We start from the raw sequence: 19,385 nt of genomic DNA on the forward strand, positions 1-19,385 counted from the left end.
TGTTTAGTCTCCCACTGGTATCTGAACCCCAACCACCACACCCCAGCCAGATTCACGTTTAACAGCTACACAAATATGAAGGAAACGAGTCTGCATGCGTGGATCTTCAGCGAAGCTCTTTCCCCGGTCTCTGGCTAGCGGAATCGCTGACCTCTGCAAAGCACCAGGCAGGAGGCTGCACCAAAGCATTTCCATGCTGACCGATACCCTCAGGCCCCACGCTGCAGCCTGCAAGCTGCTCAATTCAGACAGCCAAGCTACACGGTGAAAGGGAGAACCGCCGCTTGACGCAATGAAGAAAAAATGGTAGTCACTCAGCAAGGCCTAAATATTTGCAGGAAAAAAACACCCCAACATTTACATACTGAAACAGGACAAAATCTGGATACTCTCCCTGGCATTGATTCACCGATAGTTTTTGCATAAATCCTTCTAATATAGTAATTAAAAATAAGTACTTCTCAGGATATAACTGGCTCAGTTTTCCCTAAAATGCTTTTAGATCCCACAAAGGAATGCAAAAGGAAGATACTTCAGAGTTAATTTATGCTCATAGTATTGATTATGATAGCAATATATTTCTGAACTATTAATTCCTTACTAATTCTGTGAGAGTCTTATTTGAAGTCTTCCCGGGATGCTACTCAATTGCTCACACATTTCGGCCATCAACAGGAACACTTCTAAGTCACAATATTTATAGACCTTTGGACATTCCCAGCCAGACTGCTTTGAGCAAGCAAGGCAATTATAAGGAAGCCTTTCACTCCTGGTGTAGTGGAGAACAAGCAGGGCCATTAAGCGACAGAACACCCTCGGAATGATGGCAATCCAGGAAAAGCTGCAAGTCTGCAGTCAAAAAGCTGAAGGGCATATGATAACCCAGGGAAAAGAGCTGAGAGGAGCTCTTTTATTTGTGCTAGGCTGCCAAATGGTAAAGGAGCCTTTCCCAACTCAGTGGAAAAGGCTCCTTAATGAAATGCTAAAAAACAATCACCCAAGTGGTTGCTACTCTGGCATATCCCTCAGAAGGAGGAAGATTACAGGAACTCAGAGCAGCGCAGCTAAAACCCAAGGAAAGCATGCAGATGTTAGCAGTAATTACTGAACAAAGCTGTGAGTACAGCAAAGTCACAACTGCCATTTCTTAATGTATTCCACCAAACAGATGCAGTAAGCATTTTATATCCATTAGCAACATAAGCAAGCTAATTTTTAAAATAAGCCCAAATTCCTCAAGAATTCCAAGACCTCACCCAGAAAATATGTGCATTTAAGCTAGTGCAAGTGGCTACAATAAGAACAAAGGTATCATGAATCGAAGACAATCCCTTTGAAACAGAGGGAGGGAGGAAGAGAAAAGTGGGTCATGGTAAGAAGCCAAAATGTCCGTTCATAGGATTTTTCATTTCCCAAGCCATGTTTTTTGAATTAACTTTGAAAAACACTAAAATTTTATTCCAAGCTCTGGCCAAGAGAGAACTTGGGGTTTGCTGACAATTTCAGAGAGGTTCACAAAAGACTAATATTTTTTTCAAGCAATATGTGAACAAAGTTGAAAAATCCCCAATCTAACTGAACAACAATTACATTCCTAGGAACTGTGACTATGCTGTACTTTCATCGGTTGATAAGACACTAATGATTAAAATGGATATCACTGCAGAACCTTTACATTAAATTTAATCATGAAAGCTATTCATTTCCCATAGTCTTAAAGAAGCTGTACTCTTCTCTCAGCCATATACCATCTTCCGAAACCAAGAGATGGCAAACTCACATTCTTACCACTTTGGGCAAAGTCCAGCAAACAGAGGTCCTCCCAAATCCTCGTCAGGACCCAGCCTCGATCCACTGGATCTGCTGCAGCTGATTTGAGATTCAAACCTGTCACTTACTGCAAGAACAAAGTGCTTTCCACCCAGATGAAATAGCAAAATGTCAGCGAACATTAGTCCCTATTCCTCTTGCTGCGTTTAACCCTGAAAGTACATTTTAGGGCAAGAGTGATTAACAGCGAACATCACAAGGAGCAAGATATGAGCCGATATAAATGCATAACTACACCACTCTAAAACAGAAAAAGTTTGGAATAAGTAGGACATAAAAATAAATAACTGAAATAAGCACAAAACGCGACATTTCTTTTAAGCACTGTAGGATTTATCTTTTTTGTAGCACTGAGACATACGCTTGCCATTAACTCCATGAAATCACATTTAGTGCAAGCACATGACGATCTCACATGAGGGGAAGATGCCCACTGCTCCAACTTCCAGAAACCTAGCAACAACTGTCCTTTTTTTTAAAAAAATAATCTTAAGAAATACTACCTGTGGGATGCAAGCCATGTGACATGACTACAATGCTTAACACAAAAAGCAGTTACACCACAGGCACCTTGCAGAGGTGAAGCAACTGTTGAATTTATTTGTTCTTCCAGCAGAAGATCCTGTTACAAGCACATTGTCCATCAGCTGCCACTTCCTAACCCAGGAAGAAGGCTGGAAAGAAATATGTATCACTTGCCAGGCTTCTATCAAAACCCCAAAAGCAGTACTTCACATCAACAAACACCACTGAACTAGTCAAAGAGAATTTATACACCTAGAATTGACTACAGTACCTGAAACACAAGCATTGCACCATCATAGCACAGAGTAAATCAACTGAAGTAACACACAAGAGCATAAAAAAGCAAAAACATGCTGCTTTCCACTCACTTGGACACAGCGCTAGAGAAAAACATATTAGATGTTAACTTCTGTCATACATAACTAAAAACATAATATTTAAATACTGTAGAGAAAGCTATTTGAGCTAAGTAACAGGATCCTTCGTTAAGACTACTCCATGGCTGGACAGAAAGATAATTGAGGCACACGCAATCTCACAACTAACTTGACTACAACTATAAACCAAGAAAATTAGATAAGCATGTAACAGAATACGAGCAATAACTAAGAAATTGCACAGCATTCATTTAAGCAGGTTTGCAGAAGCCACAATAAAATGGTGCAGAGGGTAATCAGATGCCATAAAGAGCTCAGAAAACATGTTAAAACTTGAAAGGCGTTTTGAAAAAGTTTGCCATTGCTACCTAGCTTTCCAGGGATTTATTCACTCATCTTCTGGATCTTTTGGTAGCCTTAAGATCCTGGACCAACATACTGTTCTCATCAGTGGTAAACACTGGAGGCATGAAGGTCTACCTCTGCCATTTCATTTGCAGCAGTCTTCTCCTGTGTTATTTATTGGAAACGTGATGTATTACCCACTACCCCATTGTCCATTACGACCAAAGTGAGATAGCAAGACTCCTTGGCCAAACACCACTGATGGAGGAACGCAAAAAGGCAATTTACACTTTTTTCTTTTCTTAACATTTACTGAAATTATACATACTGACTGAAATTTGCCAAGATGCATCCATCTATCCTAAAATGACTTGTAAACCAATGAAACCCTTTAAACCTTATTTTTAAAATTCAGAGAGATGCTAAGCAAGTAGCATACACCTACCAGTTTCAGAGCAGATACTGAACAACCCCAAACAAACCACCACAGCACCAAAAGGCACTGTATAAAAAACCCACAAACAATCTTCCGAACAGGTACGTTACACAGAAGGATCGGATTTCCAAAAAGAAACAGATGTAGAGTTGCAGCTGCTTGTCCAAAATGACTCCACGCGAGACCCAGGCCACCGCATGCACCCAGAGGATGGCGCTGCCCCAGACGCACTGGGCACCGCAGCATCGGCAGCACCGCTCCAAGCACCGGGGTGTTCCGGCAGGCTCCCATGGAGAGCGCCTTTTCAGTGCTTTACCCAGAGCCAATTGAAGTATTTCACAGAAAAAGAGCACCTATGTCAGCAGCTGGAGCAGCCACCCAGGCAGGCTAGGCCAAGATGCCAACAATTAACTGGGTATTGGATAGCAAAACCCAACAGTCCAACATAAATCAGTAAGCACGTATCATCAGCAAGACTCCAGAGATGTCCCTTAATATATCTCCAGTCTGAGTAGTCCTTAATATAAATATGCCTCCAGTCTGATCACAGTATTTGTAAATTTAATTGCACAGCAATTAAACAATCCTCGGGGGCCTGCGCTGTCTAAATCATACCAGAGCAGACAACTTTTAAGACTAAAGAGATGCATCAGATAAAAGCGCTTATTCCTGCTAACACAAGATTTACTCGAACTTTTAATTTTATATTACTACGCAAAAAGCTGTGCAAGCTATAGATTTTTCAATTTGCTAGTTCCAGACATATTTCTGTGCATGATTTCAGGTTTTGATAAATGTAGGCTTCGTTATGAGCATGTGTTTTGTTGTACGTATAGCAAATAGTCACTTCCTTCCAATGAACTAAAGTAACTACTGTTTCCAAGACTCAGCTGACTAGAATTAGTTCAGAAGGAAACATCACAAAAAAAGATGCTTAATGATGTATTAATACTATATAAAAATGTAACACTGAAAATATTGCAAAGATGTAACACAGATTTATGCAAAGCTATGAGTACTTTTCAGTTATGGAAAGGTAAGAAGGACAACAAAGAAAAAGATGGTTTGTGGCCATCACTGACTCTTAAATTCAGTACAAATATTTGTGTAATTAAAGTAAATTTGTTCCCCTACTCCCTGCCATACGATCATACCACGCTCTCTACACAAACTTACATTTCTCAAGGCTGAAGCTTAGTCACACCACGGTAGCTACAAGTGATACATATATTTTGCAGCCTGAATTTGCCATGAAGATTGAGCCCACTGGAAGAAAGTTTCAACATACCTACATTGATGCCTACTTCCCTTTATATACCTTTTAACACACAAATCTCTCAGCAAAAGCTATCAGGTTTGGACGTCCAGGTCATAAAAGAACAATAAACCCCCCCCAGCTAATACAAAAACCAGCACTCAATCACCCTTTGATCAGCCCACTGGCCAGTGACTGAGGAGGTAAGCCATACGAACCAGACATTTTTTCATGCCCAGTTACACACCAGCATTCAAGAGGACTTGTAAGTATTGTCAGTTATTTTGAATGTATTCTTATTTTAAGAAATATTCATCTCCTTTATGAACTACTAATGCTACCACTAACCATGTTGTTTGCTGCATCTTTTACCTTACTCAAATACCTTTATACTTCCTGCCACCTGGATTTAAGCAGACTCCCCTCTAGATTACGAAGCATTTCTATTTTTCAGCAGGAGCGATCAGGTTTTTTTAATAACCTAAGGAACACAACTGCTTCTTTGTAACTGGTCCCATGACTCGGACTTTCTGATGCACGTTGTTTCGTGCTTCCCTTACTGCTCTTTGCATCGCACCAGAAACGGGACACGCTACCAAAGAACACTTCTGAGTGAAAAAACTAAAGGTACCCTTTGTACACCAAATATATTCACTAACCCACATTGTAGAGGAAGAGGTTTTTCAGTCACTTCTGTGGACACTGACGACATTGGAGGAAATCACAAAAGGCCCCATTTTCCGCACTCAGCACTGGGACAAAGAGAGCTGCATCAAAAAGCATCAAATAAACAACTCTCTGAAGATGACCACAGTACAGAAGTGTAGTTCATATCTTTATTTGACTTTGATTTTTCTGGCTGTTCTTCCACTAGCCTTGAGAAAAGTGCAGCGCATAGGCCACTCCATTTCATAGGATGAGGTACCAGAAGCTTTTCCTCTCCTCCGGACTTGCCTAGGCAGAATTTTTACTTACATGTGTGAGAAAGCGATCTGTCTGTAGCATTTCAAACCCTCAAAAGAGATGGCTACAAAAGGATCTGGACTGGGAACAAAGCTATTAGCCCCACTCATGCCACAGTCAATTAAGTAATATTTAACCCAGGAGAAAGCAAGAAGCTAATGAAAGGCAGCACTAATGCAAAGCCTCAGCTGCTCTCTGGTTGTAATCACACAAGAAAAAGCCCACTTCTTGGCTTGTGCTCCACAGCTCCAGGCCCTTTATCTTCCGTGACACAGCAGGTAAGGCAGGAACACTGTCACACTGGAGGCCGCTACCAGTCTGCTTTTTTACCAATTGGTGTGAGGTCCTTATCCAACCCTCTTTTGTGTATTGTTTCTACTTCCGACTTTGTCTTTTCCAGTGATTCACATGCTCAAAGAATTAACAATAGCAACTCTAGATCCACTTGAAAGTGGGTGGAATAATGAGCTCCCTTCAAAGATATTAACACACGTATGACAAGCAGTAACTGATCGAGCATCAGGGACTGAAAGAGCTGTCTGACACCAATGAACTGCACGCCGCCTATCAGTTGGGCTGTTTTTTCATCTTGGGCACCAACAAGCTTTTTAGCATTCCTCAAAATTCCCCTATTATGTTCCATCCCATATCCTTTACCATTAAATGCTAATGCTGCAGTAGTGGCTGGAGGCCGAGCCGTCAGAAGACCACAGCATTAGACGGTCTTCAGACTCATTGATGACAGGCTGTGCCCAAGAGACTTTTCTGATGTTAAAGGATTCCTCAAAGCTCCTTATGCCGCCATTTCATCTGAAAACTTGTCAGAGAAGTATCTGGAAGTGTGCAGTCGAGCGCAGCAGCCCTTTATTTAGGGGAAAAGGTTTTTTAACAATACAAGTCCACTGTCCTGAGGTAACAGTCACTAAGTGAGAACACGCTGCCAGTTTGGTAAGCCTGGTCTTTCTCAGTAGTGAAATACGTATTTCATGGCACGGCCATTCAACATGCCTCTCATTTAGCATTAAATTATCAACTGAAATTAATTTTTATTTTTTCCCAGCCAGAAACACTGATTGCTCCTTTAGCTCCTCCAACTTGCTTCTATAGAAACAACAACTTAAATGTAAACCAGCAACGAGATACTTATCACCGAACACTACACGCAAGAAAATGTGGATTTTTTTTAACATGCTTTTTCCTGAAAGTATTGATTACCAAAAATGTGAAGTGCTAATCCTGGCACATAAGCAGTAGATTCTCTGAAAGAAGACGGAGGCAATTTTCTCAAGTTATGAGAGAATTGCACAGACATTTCATGCAGGACTTCTTTTAATCACTTCTCCCTCAAGTGCTGTCCGAGTAAATCAAAGACACTTGAAACACAGAGGGCTATGGTCTGAACAGGACTAAGCACCAGAGTTAACATCTCTGATCCTGTTATTTTATCATCTCAGTTTTATAAAGGAATCTCTCACCATAGCACCTGACAGTAGCTTTCTTGTTGGGAACAACAAACTTAACTGCAAATGCAAAACACTGTGCGAGAGCCAAATAGCATCAAAGGATTATCCCTTCCTTTATTTCACATTCAGGAGAACATCTCTAAACAGAAATAATTTCTCAGTTTGGAGTATCTTGGGGAAATATCCATTATACTTTTAACAGCCTATCGTACGAGCCATTCCCCTCTTGAGCGTGCTGTTGTAGCACATCCATAAAAAGTAAGCACAGAGTGGGAGAAGTTATTCCATCAGGTACAAAACGAACTAGTAACAGGTGAAAAACTCACTGCTTTCATTATCAAAAGGACTAACTTGCCAAATGAAAGAGAATGAGATACAAGAAGTGAAGGTCAGCGGAGAATGGAATAGGATCAAGTCTTCCCTGCAGGTTTGGCGTTCCTCAAACTTGAACTGGCACTGGGAAACACCACAGGGATTAAAGCATCTGTACAGACTGGTGAAAGTAAACACAACACGTCAAACTAGGAAAAGATCTAATGCTGTTATGCTACCTCATTCCTTCCACACTAGCATTTACTTCACAGAAAGACGATGCAGCTCCAATTTTCCCCAGAAGATTGGAAAATGGACAGAGGGTATCTGCACAGAAAAGTCACTGTGTTAACTAACTCCTATCCCTTACCTTTCATCCTTACAGAAGGCCATCACTTCAGTTTCAGTGTTTTAAACTCAAAATAAATGGGTCAGCTTTGGATACAGACTAGAAACTAAAACGAAAACAGCCTCTGACAGGTAATTAAGCACTCTGCAGCAAGAAAGAGAGCTAAAGTGCCAGGCAGCCTCCAGTACCCTCTCAGTTCCTCTAGTGAGCCGAGGAGGACACTTAAAATTTATTGGTAAAGAGCTCGTGGTGCTCCATTTCCTTCACAACAAGCATTGGGGTATGAGCTTAAGAGTTCCAGCGATACAGAATGAACACATAACCATCAAGCAAGAACACAGTAGGTCTGTTGAAAAGCTGTTTTGAGAAACCTACACCTGAACCAAGGTGACAACCATTTGGCTCATCCTGCACTACAAACGCATCCTCTGTGTGTCAGTGAAATACCAGATACATTCGCTTGTGATGGTACCTGAGGAGGAACTGGAAAGGGATAAATCTCACTATCTCCTATATAGCAGGAGAGGCTGCCCAAAAAGACAATGGGAAAAAGTGATGGCGGAATTTCCATACGATTAAATTCCACAAGACAAGAACCAACACATACAACAAAATTAACCTTCTGCAAAAAGCATAACTGAATCAGAAGTCAAAGCAATGATCATGCTTTCGTTTCTTTCCGTGTCATCTTTATTTAACAATCACAGTTCCTCCTTTCCAGAGGCATCTCTTTCACAGAGCAATTCTTGTTGAGCTGAGATCAAGAGCTAATATTCTTGCCACCAAAGCACGCTGCTGTTTGTTTTAAACAAATTTGCTCTTCTGAATAGGACAGAGTGTGTGTCTTAAGCTTAGACACTTACCTTGAGACACACAAATGCTGCTTGAACAACTACATTCAGTATTGGAGAAACATTTAATAGATACAATGAACAATGGAAGCCCTGTAGGAAAAGGAGAAAAAATTTTTGCAGCTACTTCCTGTAAAATACTATTCTGATTTTGTAACATCACCTGAAAACTAGCAAATGTCCATGACCGTTGCCTGGGAAGCACTGAAGCAACACCCAGCATCCTAATAGCAGAAGGTTTACAGCCCTCTTCAGCTAGCTGAGCTAGAAAAAGGAGCAGTCCTGTGCTGTTTGCAGCCACTCTATGTAATTAAGCAAAATCTTTAAAGTTTCCGAAGACAGTCTATGCTACAGAAGACAAGCATTTCATCAGTACGACGTCTGCTGATCAGCTGAACACATACTGAAGTTCAGTTTTTAATTTTTGCTGTGCACATGAGGATATAAAAGGGAACTATCCCTACAGCTACCTATTTTAAAATCTCACCAGTTGTATTTCAAACTAAAGCATCATTTAAAATACCATCACACTACAGTCCAACTATTGCAACTATTGACATCAGCCTTGTACTTATGGTAGGACATAACACATTTGCTTTGACCTCACTGAATCCTCAAGAGTGTGTATACCTGTGTAACAACTTCCCTCAAATATACAGAGCCCTACAAAACTGTCTGAGGAGTGTTTTTCCCTAACTCCAAAGGAGATCAAAGCCAACGCATTTTAACTATTTCTTGGCACAGACTAAGAACAAACTCGGTATGGCTTATCATGCACAGAAACTTGTTAATCCTGACTGTGTAACAGCACTTCTGCTCTTCATGAAGTCCTGGAAAAGGAGCTATTTGTCACAAAATTATTTTAGAAATGAGAATAGTACGCTCAATCCTCCTCAAAGAGGACTGGTGTCACAAAGGGCTGGACCAGCCTGGACCTTCATCGGGGGGATCCTCAGAGGTCTGACAGCTGTTGAAACATTTTCTGTCCTATGCACAAAAGAATAAAGTGTATTTACTAAAAGCAGCATAACATACAAACTGGGCCTAAGCATGCTATGGGGAAATGCTCCACAGAATTACTGTTCCAGCTTTGAGTATAATACATTAAGTGTCCACATAAACATGCTGTTTCCACTTCACCATGTAGTTTTGCACGTTTTGCAGGGAACTGCACACTTCATAGTAGCACTATCTTCCTCTGTCACCAAATCAATAGCCATAAATTTATACTAAAATAAAAAAAAATTATACTAAAATAAAAATATAAGTTTCCCAGGTATCATCACTAACAAATAACACCTTGTCCTGTGCACAACAGGCTTAAAAGCCATTCAAACATTCAAGTGGTTTTGGAAGTTGTATTTTGTGTTTCAGTCCAACAGCACCAGTAATGAAGATCAGAGTTTTCCTAATGAAGTATTTAATTTAGCTACATGTTTACAACTTTTCCAGATACCTTTCACAGCTGACACCATTTGGATATTGCACTTGTATGAAGAGACACCGTAGCGTACAAGTATTTTCAGCCTGTCACTAACTCCACAGCAACTCACTGATACTCTAGCAAAGCAAAACTGTTAGACCACTCATAAGAAAGCCTCTGAAGCCATGACTACTTACTCAAGGATGAACACAAACGATGTCCTTAGTGTCCGTTACTTCCCAATTAACATGTGACACTTCACTGTTGAAAGTCTCACATAACATGTTCTTGATGACTAGTTATTTCACCTATACTAATTTCCTGATCACGTGCCTCTAATACAAGAGAGAATAACAGGCCAACGCATGCAATTGCTTTCTGCCTAGAAGAGCTTTGAAACAAGGAAGATACATTTTAGTCAGAGGGTATACAACGTGAATAATCTGAAAGCTGAATTATGACTGAACTCAGTTTTCCTGTATCAGCTTTGCAATGAAGAACGTATATAGTTGACGACGGTAGGTGAGTGTAGTGCAGTAGGCAGGATTTCCTCTATTATATATATCGGGGATCTGAACACCACAATAACACGCGAAACAGGAAAGCGAGAACCAAGCGTGACTCTCCCTTATCCTCCTTTTCAACTCACTGCTTCCCTAACGCCTTCTTGTTCTCCCACAGTCTCTCCCTTTTGGCCTACACCCCAGCACCATCTTCCTCGTTTTGATTCCTGCTTTCACCTTCCCCCACACAACATCCCCTTTCCAGGGCAGCCAAGACACCCGGCTGCTTCTGGGCCTAGCGCAGCCTCCCCTCCCTGGGGGAGCGGGGCGGAGGCAGGCTCCCACCTCCCCCGGCCCCCCGGAGGAGCAGGACCTGACTGGGAAACGAGTGACAGCCAGCACGGGGAGGTGAGGCAAGCCAGCCCAGGCCGACGCGAAGGGGAGGCGGCCCCGCCGGGCCCCGCCGAAGGCAGCCGGCAGCCCCTCCACGGCGGCGGCCGGGTCCGCTCACCTCGTCCTCCTTGTGGTTGCGGATTCCGCGCACCAGATCCTGCAGGTTCTTGTCAAACATGCGGTCGATGCTGCCCTTCACCATCTTCAGCGCCATGGCGGCGGGGCCGGGCCGGGCTGCGGGGCCTGCGCTCGGGGCTGAGGGGCCGGGCCCAGCCGGGGGGGGCCGCCGCGGCTCCTGCTACCGCTAGAGCCGGGTGAGACCAGCAAGCCCGGGCCGCTCACATCCCGGGCGGGGAGGCGGGGGGCGCGGACGGTGCTCGCCCCCGGCGCGGCGCGGCGCGGCACAGGGCGGGCAGGCGGCAGGCAGGGGCGGCCCCGGCGGCCGCAAGCCCCAACTCCGGGCTCCGCTCGGCCTCCCAGCGCCTGACAAAATGGCGGCCGGTCAGCTGAGGGCTCAGCCCCGCCCTCTCCCGCCTAACCACGCCCCCGTGCCCGCCCCAGCCGCGTCCGCCCGCCTCTCCCTTCTCCAGCCCCGCCCATTCCGCGCTAGGCCACGCCCACCCCACCCGCCCCGCGCCCGCCAGCGACAGCCGCGTCACTGCTACCGCTAACCCCGCCCCCAGGCCCCGCCCCCGCCTGGCCCCGCCCCCGCAGGGCCCACGTGGCGGGGGGAGCGCGGGCCGGGGCGGCGGGGACACGCGTGGGGCCGGGGCCTCCCTGCTGCCCATACACCCAAATCTTGGCCGTGTCCCTCGTGGGGACGCAGCTCCACAGGCTGCCGCAGCCCGGGCACCGGCTGCCACCACCCCACGGGTGCGAACCCCCGTGGCCACTCACAGTCCCTAACACCCGTGGGGACTCGGGCGGTCTCATAAACGCAGTCACCCATTTCCCCAGGTGACAAGTGCCGGTGCGGGAGAGCTGTGACGGGTGACGGGCGACAGTGACGGGCGGCAGCCGGGCGGACACGGAGCCTGGTGGGTAGCGCCACGCGCGTGGGCAGGGCGCGGAGCGGGCGGCGGGTCGGGCGGCTTCCCTACGGCCGCAGCTCGTCCCCTAACCCACGTGCCAAACACCCGCCTCATCCCTGCGCGTGTCTGCCCGGTGGGTGCCGTGTCCCGCTTGCGGGTGGGTGGTGCCGTGGAACAGCAGAGGGAAAAGGAAACGTCGAGGAGCCGCTTTCCCACCCCACCTTCGTCTCCAGAGCGGGATTCCAGCATCTGGGAAAGGGGAGGAATAAACGGAAAGGAGCTTGCAGACAAAAAAGGAGACGTGACCTTTGCTAAGATCTGGCTGGGCTTTTGAGCTGCTTTATGACGGGGGGAAGGAAAAGGATTTCTGTTTGCTCCAAGTGTTTTTCCCCTTTGTTCTCCGTCTTCAGATTCTGACTTACAGCCTGTTTTTGTTGGACCCCGGCAGAAGAACGGAGCCCAGGGGTTTGTTTGTCTTTGATTCACAAATAGCTGCACACATCTGCCCCTACGCATCGGGTTTCCCTTTTTAAGGGCAAAAGGCAAAGGGTAGGAGTTATGTTCCCAGGAGTCGTCGGGGGACGGTAACGTCCAGGATGAGGCGGTAGGTTGAGAAGGGGCGGCCGTGCCCACCCACGCTGCCACCGTCCCCTGCAGCCGTCCCTCCGCCTCTGCCGGCGTGCCAGCGCCGCTCTCCGAGGGACTCTGCCAAAAACCTTGCGAAAAGCCCTGATTTTAACCCAGAGCGTTTCAGCGGCTCGGTCGGAGCCCAGGCCCACGCACCGTCACGCCGTCACACCTGCAGGACGGGGCCAGGCGTGGAAGCCCAGGCTGGGAGGTGCAACACTGCAACGAACTTCCCCACCTCCGGCACTAACGAACGGCACGCTGCAGAGCGGGAGCTGGGCAGGAGAGCTGCCGCAGCACCCCAGAGCAGGGTGCTGGGGACCGACCTCGCAGGGAAAGTCTCCTACAGACAAATTTAGAGCCAGGACTTGATCCCTCCGGATGAGTTTCCAAGGATTTCTCCTTTTGGTGTGACCTGACTTGGTTCACCCTTAAAAATCTGGATCAGTAATGACTTTTTCACTCTGCTTCCTCCAGACCCTGGAGGGTTTGAAATTCTGTTATGATCACCCTTAATTAAGAGCGTGGCTCCTACCCTAATTGTCGCCATACGTTCAAGCCCTTAAAATTCCCAGCTTCTTGTCTCTTTGGCTTTTGCAGTTCAGATTATTTTTTTTAATAAATAACGCCACCTCCTGTTTTTGCTGGTGTAATTTCACAGGCGGCTTTCTCAGGGAAGGAACTTTCCCACTTGCAGCTGCGTCTCCTCCTGCCGCCGGCAGCGAGCATCCCTAAGGGTGCCATGGGAGAGCTCCGGCCACGGGCTACCGAGTCCCGGTGTCTGTCGGTGGGAAAGCACGAGCCTGGCCATCGCATCCCTGATGGAGCTGGACCTGGGCTGCTCAGTTCAGGGCCTGATCCTGCTTTTCCCCCGAAGGCAGCACTTCTGTGAGTTTTCTCGCCGTTTCGCGAGGTTCTCCCGTCCTGGCACTCGGAGGGCTCCGGGGATTCGGCTGCCCAGATCGGCCGGTGGCAGGTCCAGGTCCTACGGTGCCGCTGCCCCGTGGCACATCCCTGCCCCTCGCTGCTGGCCCGGGCACGGGCACCTGAGCTGGGGCGATGGATGCCCCGCGTCGGGGTGCCCGTGGTGAGATGCTCACGACAGGGTGCCTGTGTTCCGGTGACTTTGCTGGGGTGCTCAACGCCCAGGTGCCCATATTGGGGTGCCCTATGTTGGGGAGTCCTTGACAGGGTGCTCTGTCCCCAGGTGACCATACCGGGGTGTCCACGCCAAAGTGCCCGTGCTGGGGTGCCCGTATCGGGGTGCCCCATGTTGCGGTCCCCGTGCTGAGCTGCCCATGACAGGATGCCCGTGGTGGGGTGCTCGTTTTGGGGTGCCCATGCTGGGGTGTCCTGTCTTGGGGTGCCCGTGTGGCTCCAGCACGACCCCCGCCCGTGGCCCCGCTCCGCTGCCTTCCCCGGCCGGTGGCTCCCGACCCGCCCTGCCTGCCCCTGCCCGCCCCTGCCCGACGCTGCGCTCGGTCCCCGCGAGATGGCGCCGGCGGCCCGGGAGAGCCGGGGGGGGACGGACGGGGTCGGCGGGACCTGCCGGGGGGGGGGACGACACGCGTGGGGTGCCCCGTGTCGGGGGGCAGGGAGGGACCCGCGTTTGGGCGGTGGGTGCCCCGCGGTTGGGTGGGGGTGATGGGTGCTCATGTTTGGATGGGGGTGATGGGTGCTCATGTTTGGGTGGGGGTGATGGGTGCCCCATGTCTGGGTGATGGATGCCCCATGTTTGGGTCACCCATGTTAGGGTGTGGGTGATGGGTGCCCTGTGTTGGGTGACGGGTGAGCTGTGGGTGTGGGGCGGGGGGCGGGGGCAGCTGGTGTCCCCGTGGGCCAGGCACGGAGCGGGGCACCCGGCCAGCCGGCGCTGCGGGGACAAGGGACCCATTGAGGCGGCTGCGTGCACCACGGCTGCTTTCGGCTGCTCCGGGCCCCGCAGCGGGCGACTCGAGTCTGGCACCGCGCTGCGTGTGCAGCCGGCACGGCCCCCTCGCCCCCCACCCTCCCAGCACCTTTGTCCCCCCACGGTCTCCTCTAAAATCGGGGCGCAGAGCTGGACGTGGCGGGGATGGTGCCATCCTGGATCAGGGATGGAGCCCGAGGATTAAATACCGCAGCCTCGTGCTCAAAAACGCCACCTCTGATTCCTTCTTGAAATTGGTTGCAAACGATGCCCGGGAAGCCGGAGGCTGAGAAGAGCCCACCAGAGCCCACGGACAAAGCTCGGTGCTGGGTGCCCCCAGACCCGGCTGCCTTCCACCGGGCCCAGCCAAGAGGCGCGTTGGGGACAAAAAGCTGCCCAGCTGCTTGAGCCAGCTCTGAGCTTGCTGGGGGCAAAAAAGGGCGACCGAGGAGGGAAGCGGCTGTGGGGACCTGCACCCCCAGCCTTCCCGTGGGACCTGGTTTGGCCTCTGTCCCTGTGTGGGGTCACGGCTGTGCCAGGGGCTGGGGCAAGGCAGAGGGTCCCCGCACGGATCCTGCAGCCCCAGGAGCTCTCCGGCAGCACGGTGTTCGCTAAGACGGGTCAGGGCTGCGGTGCTGGGCGATTCGAGCTCCAGCAGAGCCTAAAACGACAAAATTGGGGTTGTTTTTTCTGTGGCAAAGCAGAGCTCCGACAGAAACCTCCCAGGGCAGGGCAGGAAGGAGCCGGGATGGATTTCCCTGGCTCCACGCTGTGCCGGGGCGTTCAGCAGCTCAGCAGCCCCCAAGCAAACCCCGGTCCAGCTCCGCGGTGCTGGGTCGGCCTCAGCCCACAGCAGCTGTGCCAGCACTCTTGCAGAGCTGGGTTTTCCAGCAACAACCAAGCAAGTGGGTGTGAACAGGCGCATGCACGCACCCGGGAGGTGCCTGGTCCCCAGATTTCGGGGGCCGCACGTGCTAGAGAGTCCTAGAGTCAGAGTGGAGGCGAGCACCACCATTTTGTGCCTGCACGTTGTCCTCCTCCGCAGTGAGGGAAACCCCTCCGGGGTTTTAACTCCAGCCCAGCTGGGTTTGGGCTTTCCCAGGACGTCTGGCCGTGTCACTGCTCACCCACTGGGTTAATCCCTCGCCCATGCGGGGCAGCAGCCCCGGGGGTGACCGACCGCTCTTGCCCCCGCGTCCCGCCGCAGCCTGGCTCCCGGCCGGGGCTGGGTGCTGCTGCACGGTGACTCACCGGCACACGGGCAAGCCCACGCAGCCAGCAGCAGCCCGCGAGCACGGAGCCAGGGCACGGCTCCGGTTCAGAGGTGCCTTCCTTTGGGCTGCCCTGTGCGGATGCACGGAGCCCGGAGGAGGTTGATGGGAAGCTTCCCTCCTCCTCCTCCTCCTGCTCCTCCCGGCGCCCTGCCCAGCCTGGCAGCGATCCCCTGCGGGAGCAGGATCCCGGGGCTGCGGGGCCCTTAATCCTGGGAGTGTGGATCTGCCGAAGGCAGTGGGAAGGGGAAAGCTTGGTGGGGCTGCAGCAGTCGGAGGGGATGGGGACCGGGGACACGGCTGGGACACGGCTGGGACACGGGGTTCGCTTGCAGCCAGGGCGGCACCTGGGGAAGGGCAGCAGGAGGGGACAGGCTCGGTGATGCCCTGGTGCATGCAGGGGACTCGGCGTTTGCTGTGGGGAGAGGAGAGAGCTGGGAGAGGGTCGCATCCTGTCAGCCCCAGTGCTGGGGACCCCCAGCCCATACTGGCTCCTGACAGGGAAACTCCTGGCTGGCCGTGCAACCCTCTGCACCCCCCAGGCCAAAAAGTGCCGAGGCAGCCGCAGCACCCATGGGGACAGACAGTGGGTGCCCTACAGCCCCAGCAGCGAGGACGCCAGGGACAGGCACCGCAGCCCCCGTGGGGTGCGTGGCCAGTGCAGCAAGGGGAATGCAGCTCTGCAGGGCGCCGTGCACCCAGCCGCACTGGAGATGTGATCACTTTGGGCTTGTTCCAGTGCAAACACCCCTGTCACCTTCAGTGGGGTTTGGGTCCGGCCCAGGGGGCTGAGCAGAGCCGGCGGTTCGGCCAGCATCGGCTGTGCCTGGTGCGGCAGCAGGCTGACAGTCCCCGGCTTTTTGCATCTTGTTCCCCAGTTCCCCATTTGGGGTTCTGGCTCCAGCAGTGGCAGCCACCTCTCAGCAGGGAGAAAAGCTCCAAAACTGAGCTCAGACCAGTTTCCAGGACCAGACTGGGGACATTCATCACCAAAAGGGGCTTTATCCCACCTGGACCTTTGCCGACACCAGCGCGGCCACGGCACCTCTCGCCCGTCCCAGTCCCCGGCGTTAACTCTGCTTCTGTATCCCGAGAGGGAACTGTTGCATCATTTTGTTGTTGTGGCAATTGCAGCCGAAGCATCCCTGGAGAGATTTGGCCCAGGGAGCTGCTGGGACAGATGGAAAGGACAGATGCTGCTCTGTCATGTGGAAGGGAACTCCTCGGTGCGACGCGGGATTGACCCAGGGAAATTAAAATGGGGCTTGGAAAATTGCACGTGGGCCGTTTTGCAAGGAGGGGAAGGGAAGCTCTGAGCAGCCGGGCTTGCGTTCGTGTCGTCAAACTTCCTGCCTTATTTCGCGGGTCCGTCCAAAGGCTAACGGGGGACCGAGACGTGCAATTCCAGCTGGGGTTAAACAGCTTAACCGCTCCGTGAAACGAGCTGTGCAACAGGAGCCATTTGCAGAGCCCGAGTTTTATTGGTCCTACCATGAAACAGTGAACAGAGCTTGGCCGCGCTCCAGGCTTCAGGGGGAGAGAAGGAAAAACCACGTACCACAAAGGGCACTAGTAACCCCGTCCCAGGGGAGCTCGAATTAGAAATAAACAGCAAGTTGTGGGCACTCAGGATGAGGGGAGGCTTTTGCAGGGCTGGGCCATCAGAGCGTGGAGCTGGCATCAGAGCGGGGAGCTGATCCCATCCCCTGGGGCTCTGGACCACCAGCGTCCTGCCCCACCGTTACGGGGGCAAAGGCACAGGGCTCCAGGTGGAATATTTAATCTGATGGGAACAGACTCGCTCGCATTAACCCGCCCTGTGATCTACCTCGTTATTGTCAACTAAATCGGGTCAATACTTGAGGTGAGGCACTGCTGGAAAGGCAAGTTTCTGGAGGAGCCAACGGGCACCTCAAGCCCCCGCGCACACCCCAGCTCCCGCCCCGCGGCCAAGCACTTGCCCCGCCAGCGCCGTGCCGGCCGCCAGGCTGGATGCACCCACGAGCGCGGCAGCTGCCGCTGCGGGGAGCCGATCCCGCAGCCCCGAGGGGAATAGCGCCAGCGTGAGAATGAGCTCAAGGAGGTGCCTTCGCATGTGGCTTGCGCGGGGTGCGCTCGGAGCATCGCTTGTGCGAGATGCCCTCGGTGCATCGATGCCCTCCCCGCATCCCCCCGTGCCCGCAGGGGCCAGGACTCCCGTTCTGCTCGCTGCCTGCCCCCGGGGGGGACCCCGGCCGGGGCCCAGGCTGCTGCGTGGGAGCAGAGGTGGGAAGCGGGAGCGGTGGGGAAGGAGGCGCTGCTGGCTGGCTGCCGTCAGCCTCCGCAGGGCCAGGCGCCAGCCACATGCTGTACCTGGCTCCTGCCACGGAAACCTCCCTTCTTCAGCGCCCCAGAACCGCGTCCGCCTGCGGGGAGCTGCACAGAGCTTCCCCATTCCTCCTGCAGTCAAACCTGGTTTACCCGGTGGTGACCAAAAAAAAAAAAATAATTCAGCTCTGAATTGCACCAGGACGGAGCCGGGAGCCGCAGCCAGCGGGGATGCAGCAGGGCCAGCAAACCAAGGGAGGAGACGGGCACCTCTCCCCCCGCCAACCTCCGTACCAGCAAAATCCAACAGCGGCTGAATTTGAAGCCGGTCTTGTGACTCCGGAGCGGGCGACGCTGCAGGTCACTGCCTGATGCCCGTGAAGAATCATTGACCTGCGGAGCCCCGGCAGCACCCGGCGGGTCCTGCTGCAACGCAGAGCTGAGCTGCGGGCAAGCGTGGGGGCGAGCAGGCAAAGAAAACCCCAAAAAAGCAAAATTTCAGAGCTGTCGAAGGGTGCAGAGCGGCTCCCACCTCTCAGGGGCCAGTTCGGCTCACCGAACCAGCAGAAAACAACTCATTGCCCTTGCTCGCTTCCCTCTCTTTGCCCGGATTGAAAACTCAGGGAAATCGGTGAAAAAAGGATCTCCCGCTTAGGGCAGGCGTTTCGGAAATGACCTGCCGTCCGCTACCTGCCAGCAGACATCGGCACTGGCGCTGAAGCGCCGCACGGCAGCCGGATGGCTGGGCACGGGCCGGGTCGGCCGGGAAACCCTCATGGCTTCGATGACTCTTTATTAGCAGCCCAGGAGCCTGCCTGGGCCACACAAGGACTTTGCCTACAAACTGATTAAAGACCAACCTAACGAACTCAAAGAGAATTCTTTAAATGGAGCCTGCTGTGCCTCGGAGAACTCCTGCCATGTCTATTTATTTAAATTTAATGGAATTTTTGTGGTAAGCTAATTAAATATGAATTGATTATTTAAGAGGCAGTCAGAACAGTTTAAGCACTGCTGACTTGATGATTTTCATGTTTTCTTTAGAAAAGCGTTCCTAGTTATGTAGCTTTCTGCACTTACGGACATTTAAGTGGGAAAAAAGGGATACAAAGAGAAGAGCGGCCGAGTTTGGACCCGGACTCAGAGGCGTTTCTGGGTGAGGGACCAACCTGCTGTGGGGCCAGGAGCAGGGGCACGTCCCAGCCCGAGGGCTCC

At 51.2% G+C, this 19,385-nt stretch overlaps 1 protein-coding gene across 1 annotated transcript in view; it reads right to left on the reverse strand.

Annotated features, from left to right (window-relative positions):
• Positions 1–11,533, reverse strand: part of AP3D1 (adaptor related protein complex 3 subunit delta 1) — a 44,374-nt gene extending 32,841 nt beyond the window's left edge. Inside the window, exon 1 of the mRNA XM_054805304.1 lies at positions 11,144–11,533. Coding sequence (XP_054661279.1) covers positions 11,144–11,239 — 96 coding nt within the window. The 5' untranslated portion in view covers positions 11,240–11,533. The remainder of the gene's footprint in view (positions 1–11,143) is intronic.
• Positions 11,534–19,385: the final 7,852 nt, after the last annotated feature.

The sequence above is a fragment of the Grus americana genome, chromosome 28 (assembly GCF_028858705.1).
Source record: "Grus americana isolate bGruAme1 chromosome 28, bGruAme1.mat, whole genome shotgun sequence".
In the NCBI taxonomy this organism is placed as follows: Eukaryota; Metazoa; Chordata; class Aves; order Gruiformes; family Gruidae; genus Grus; species Grus americana.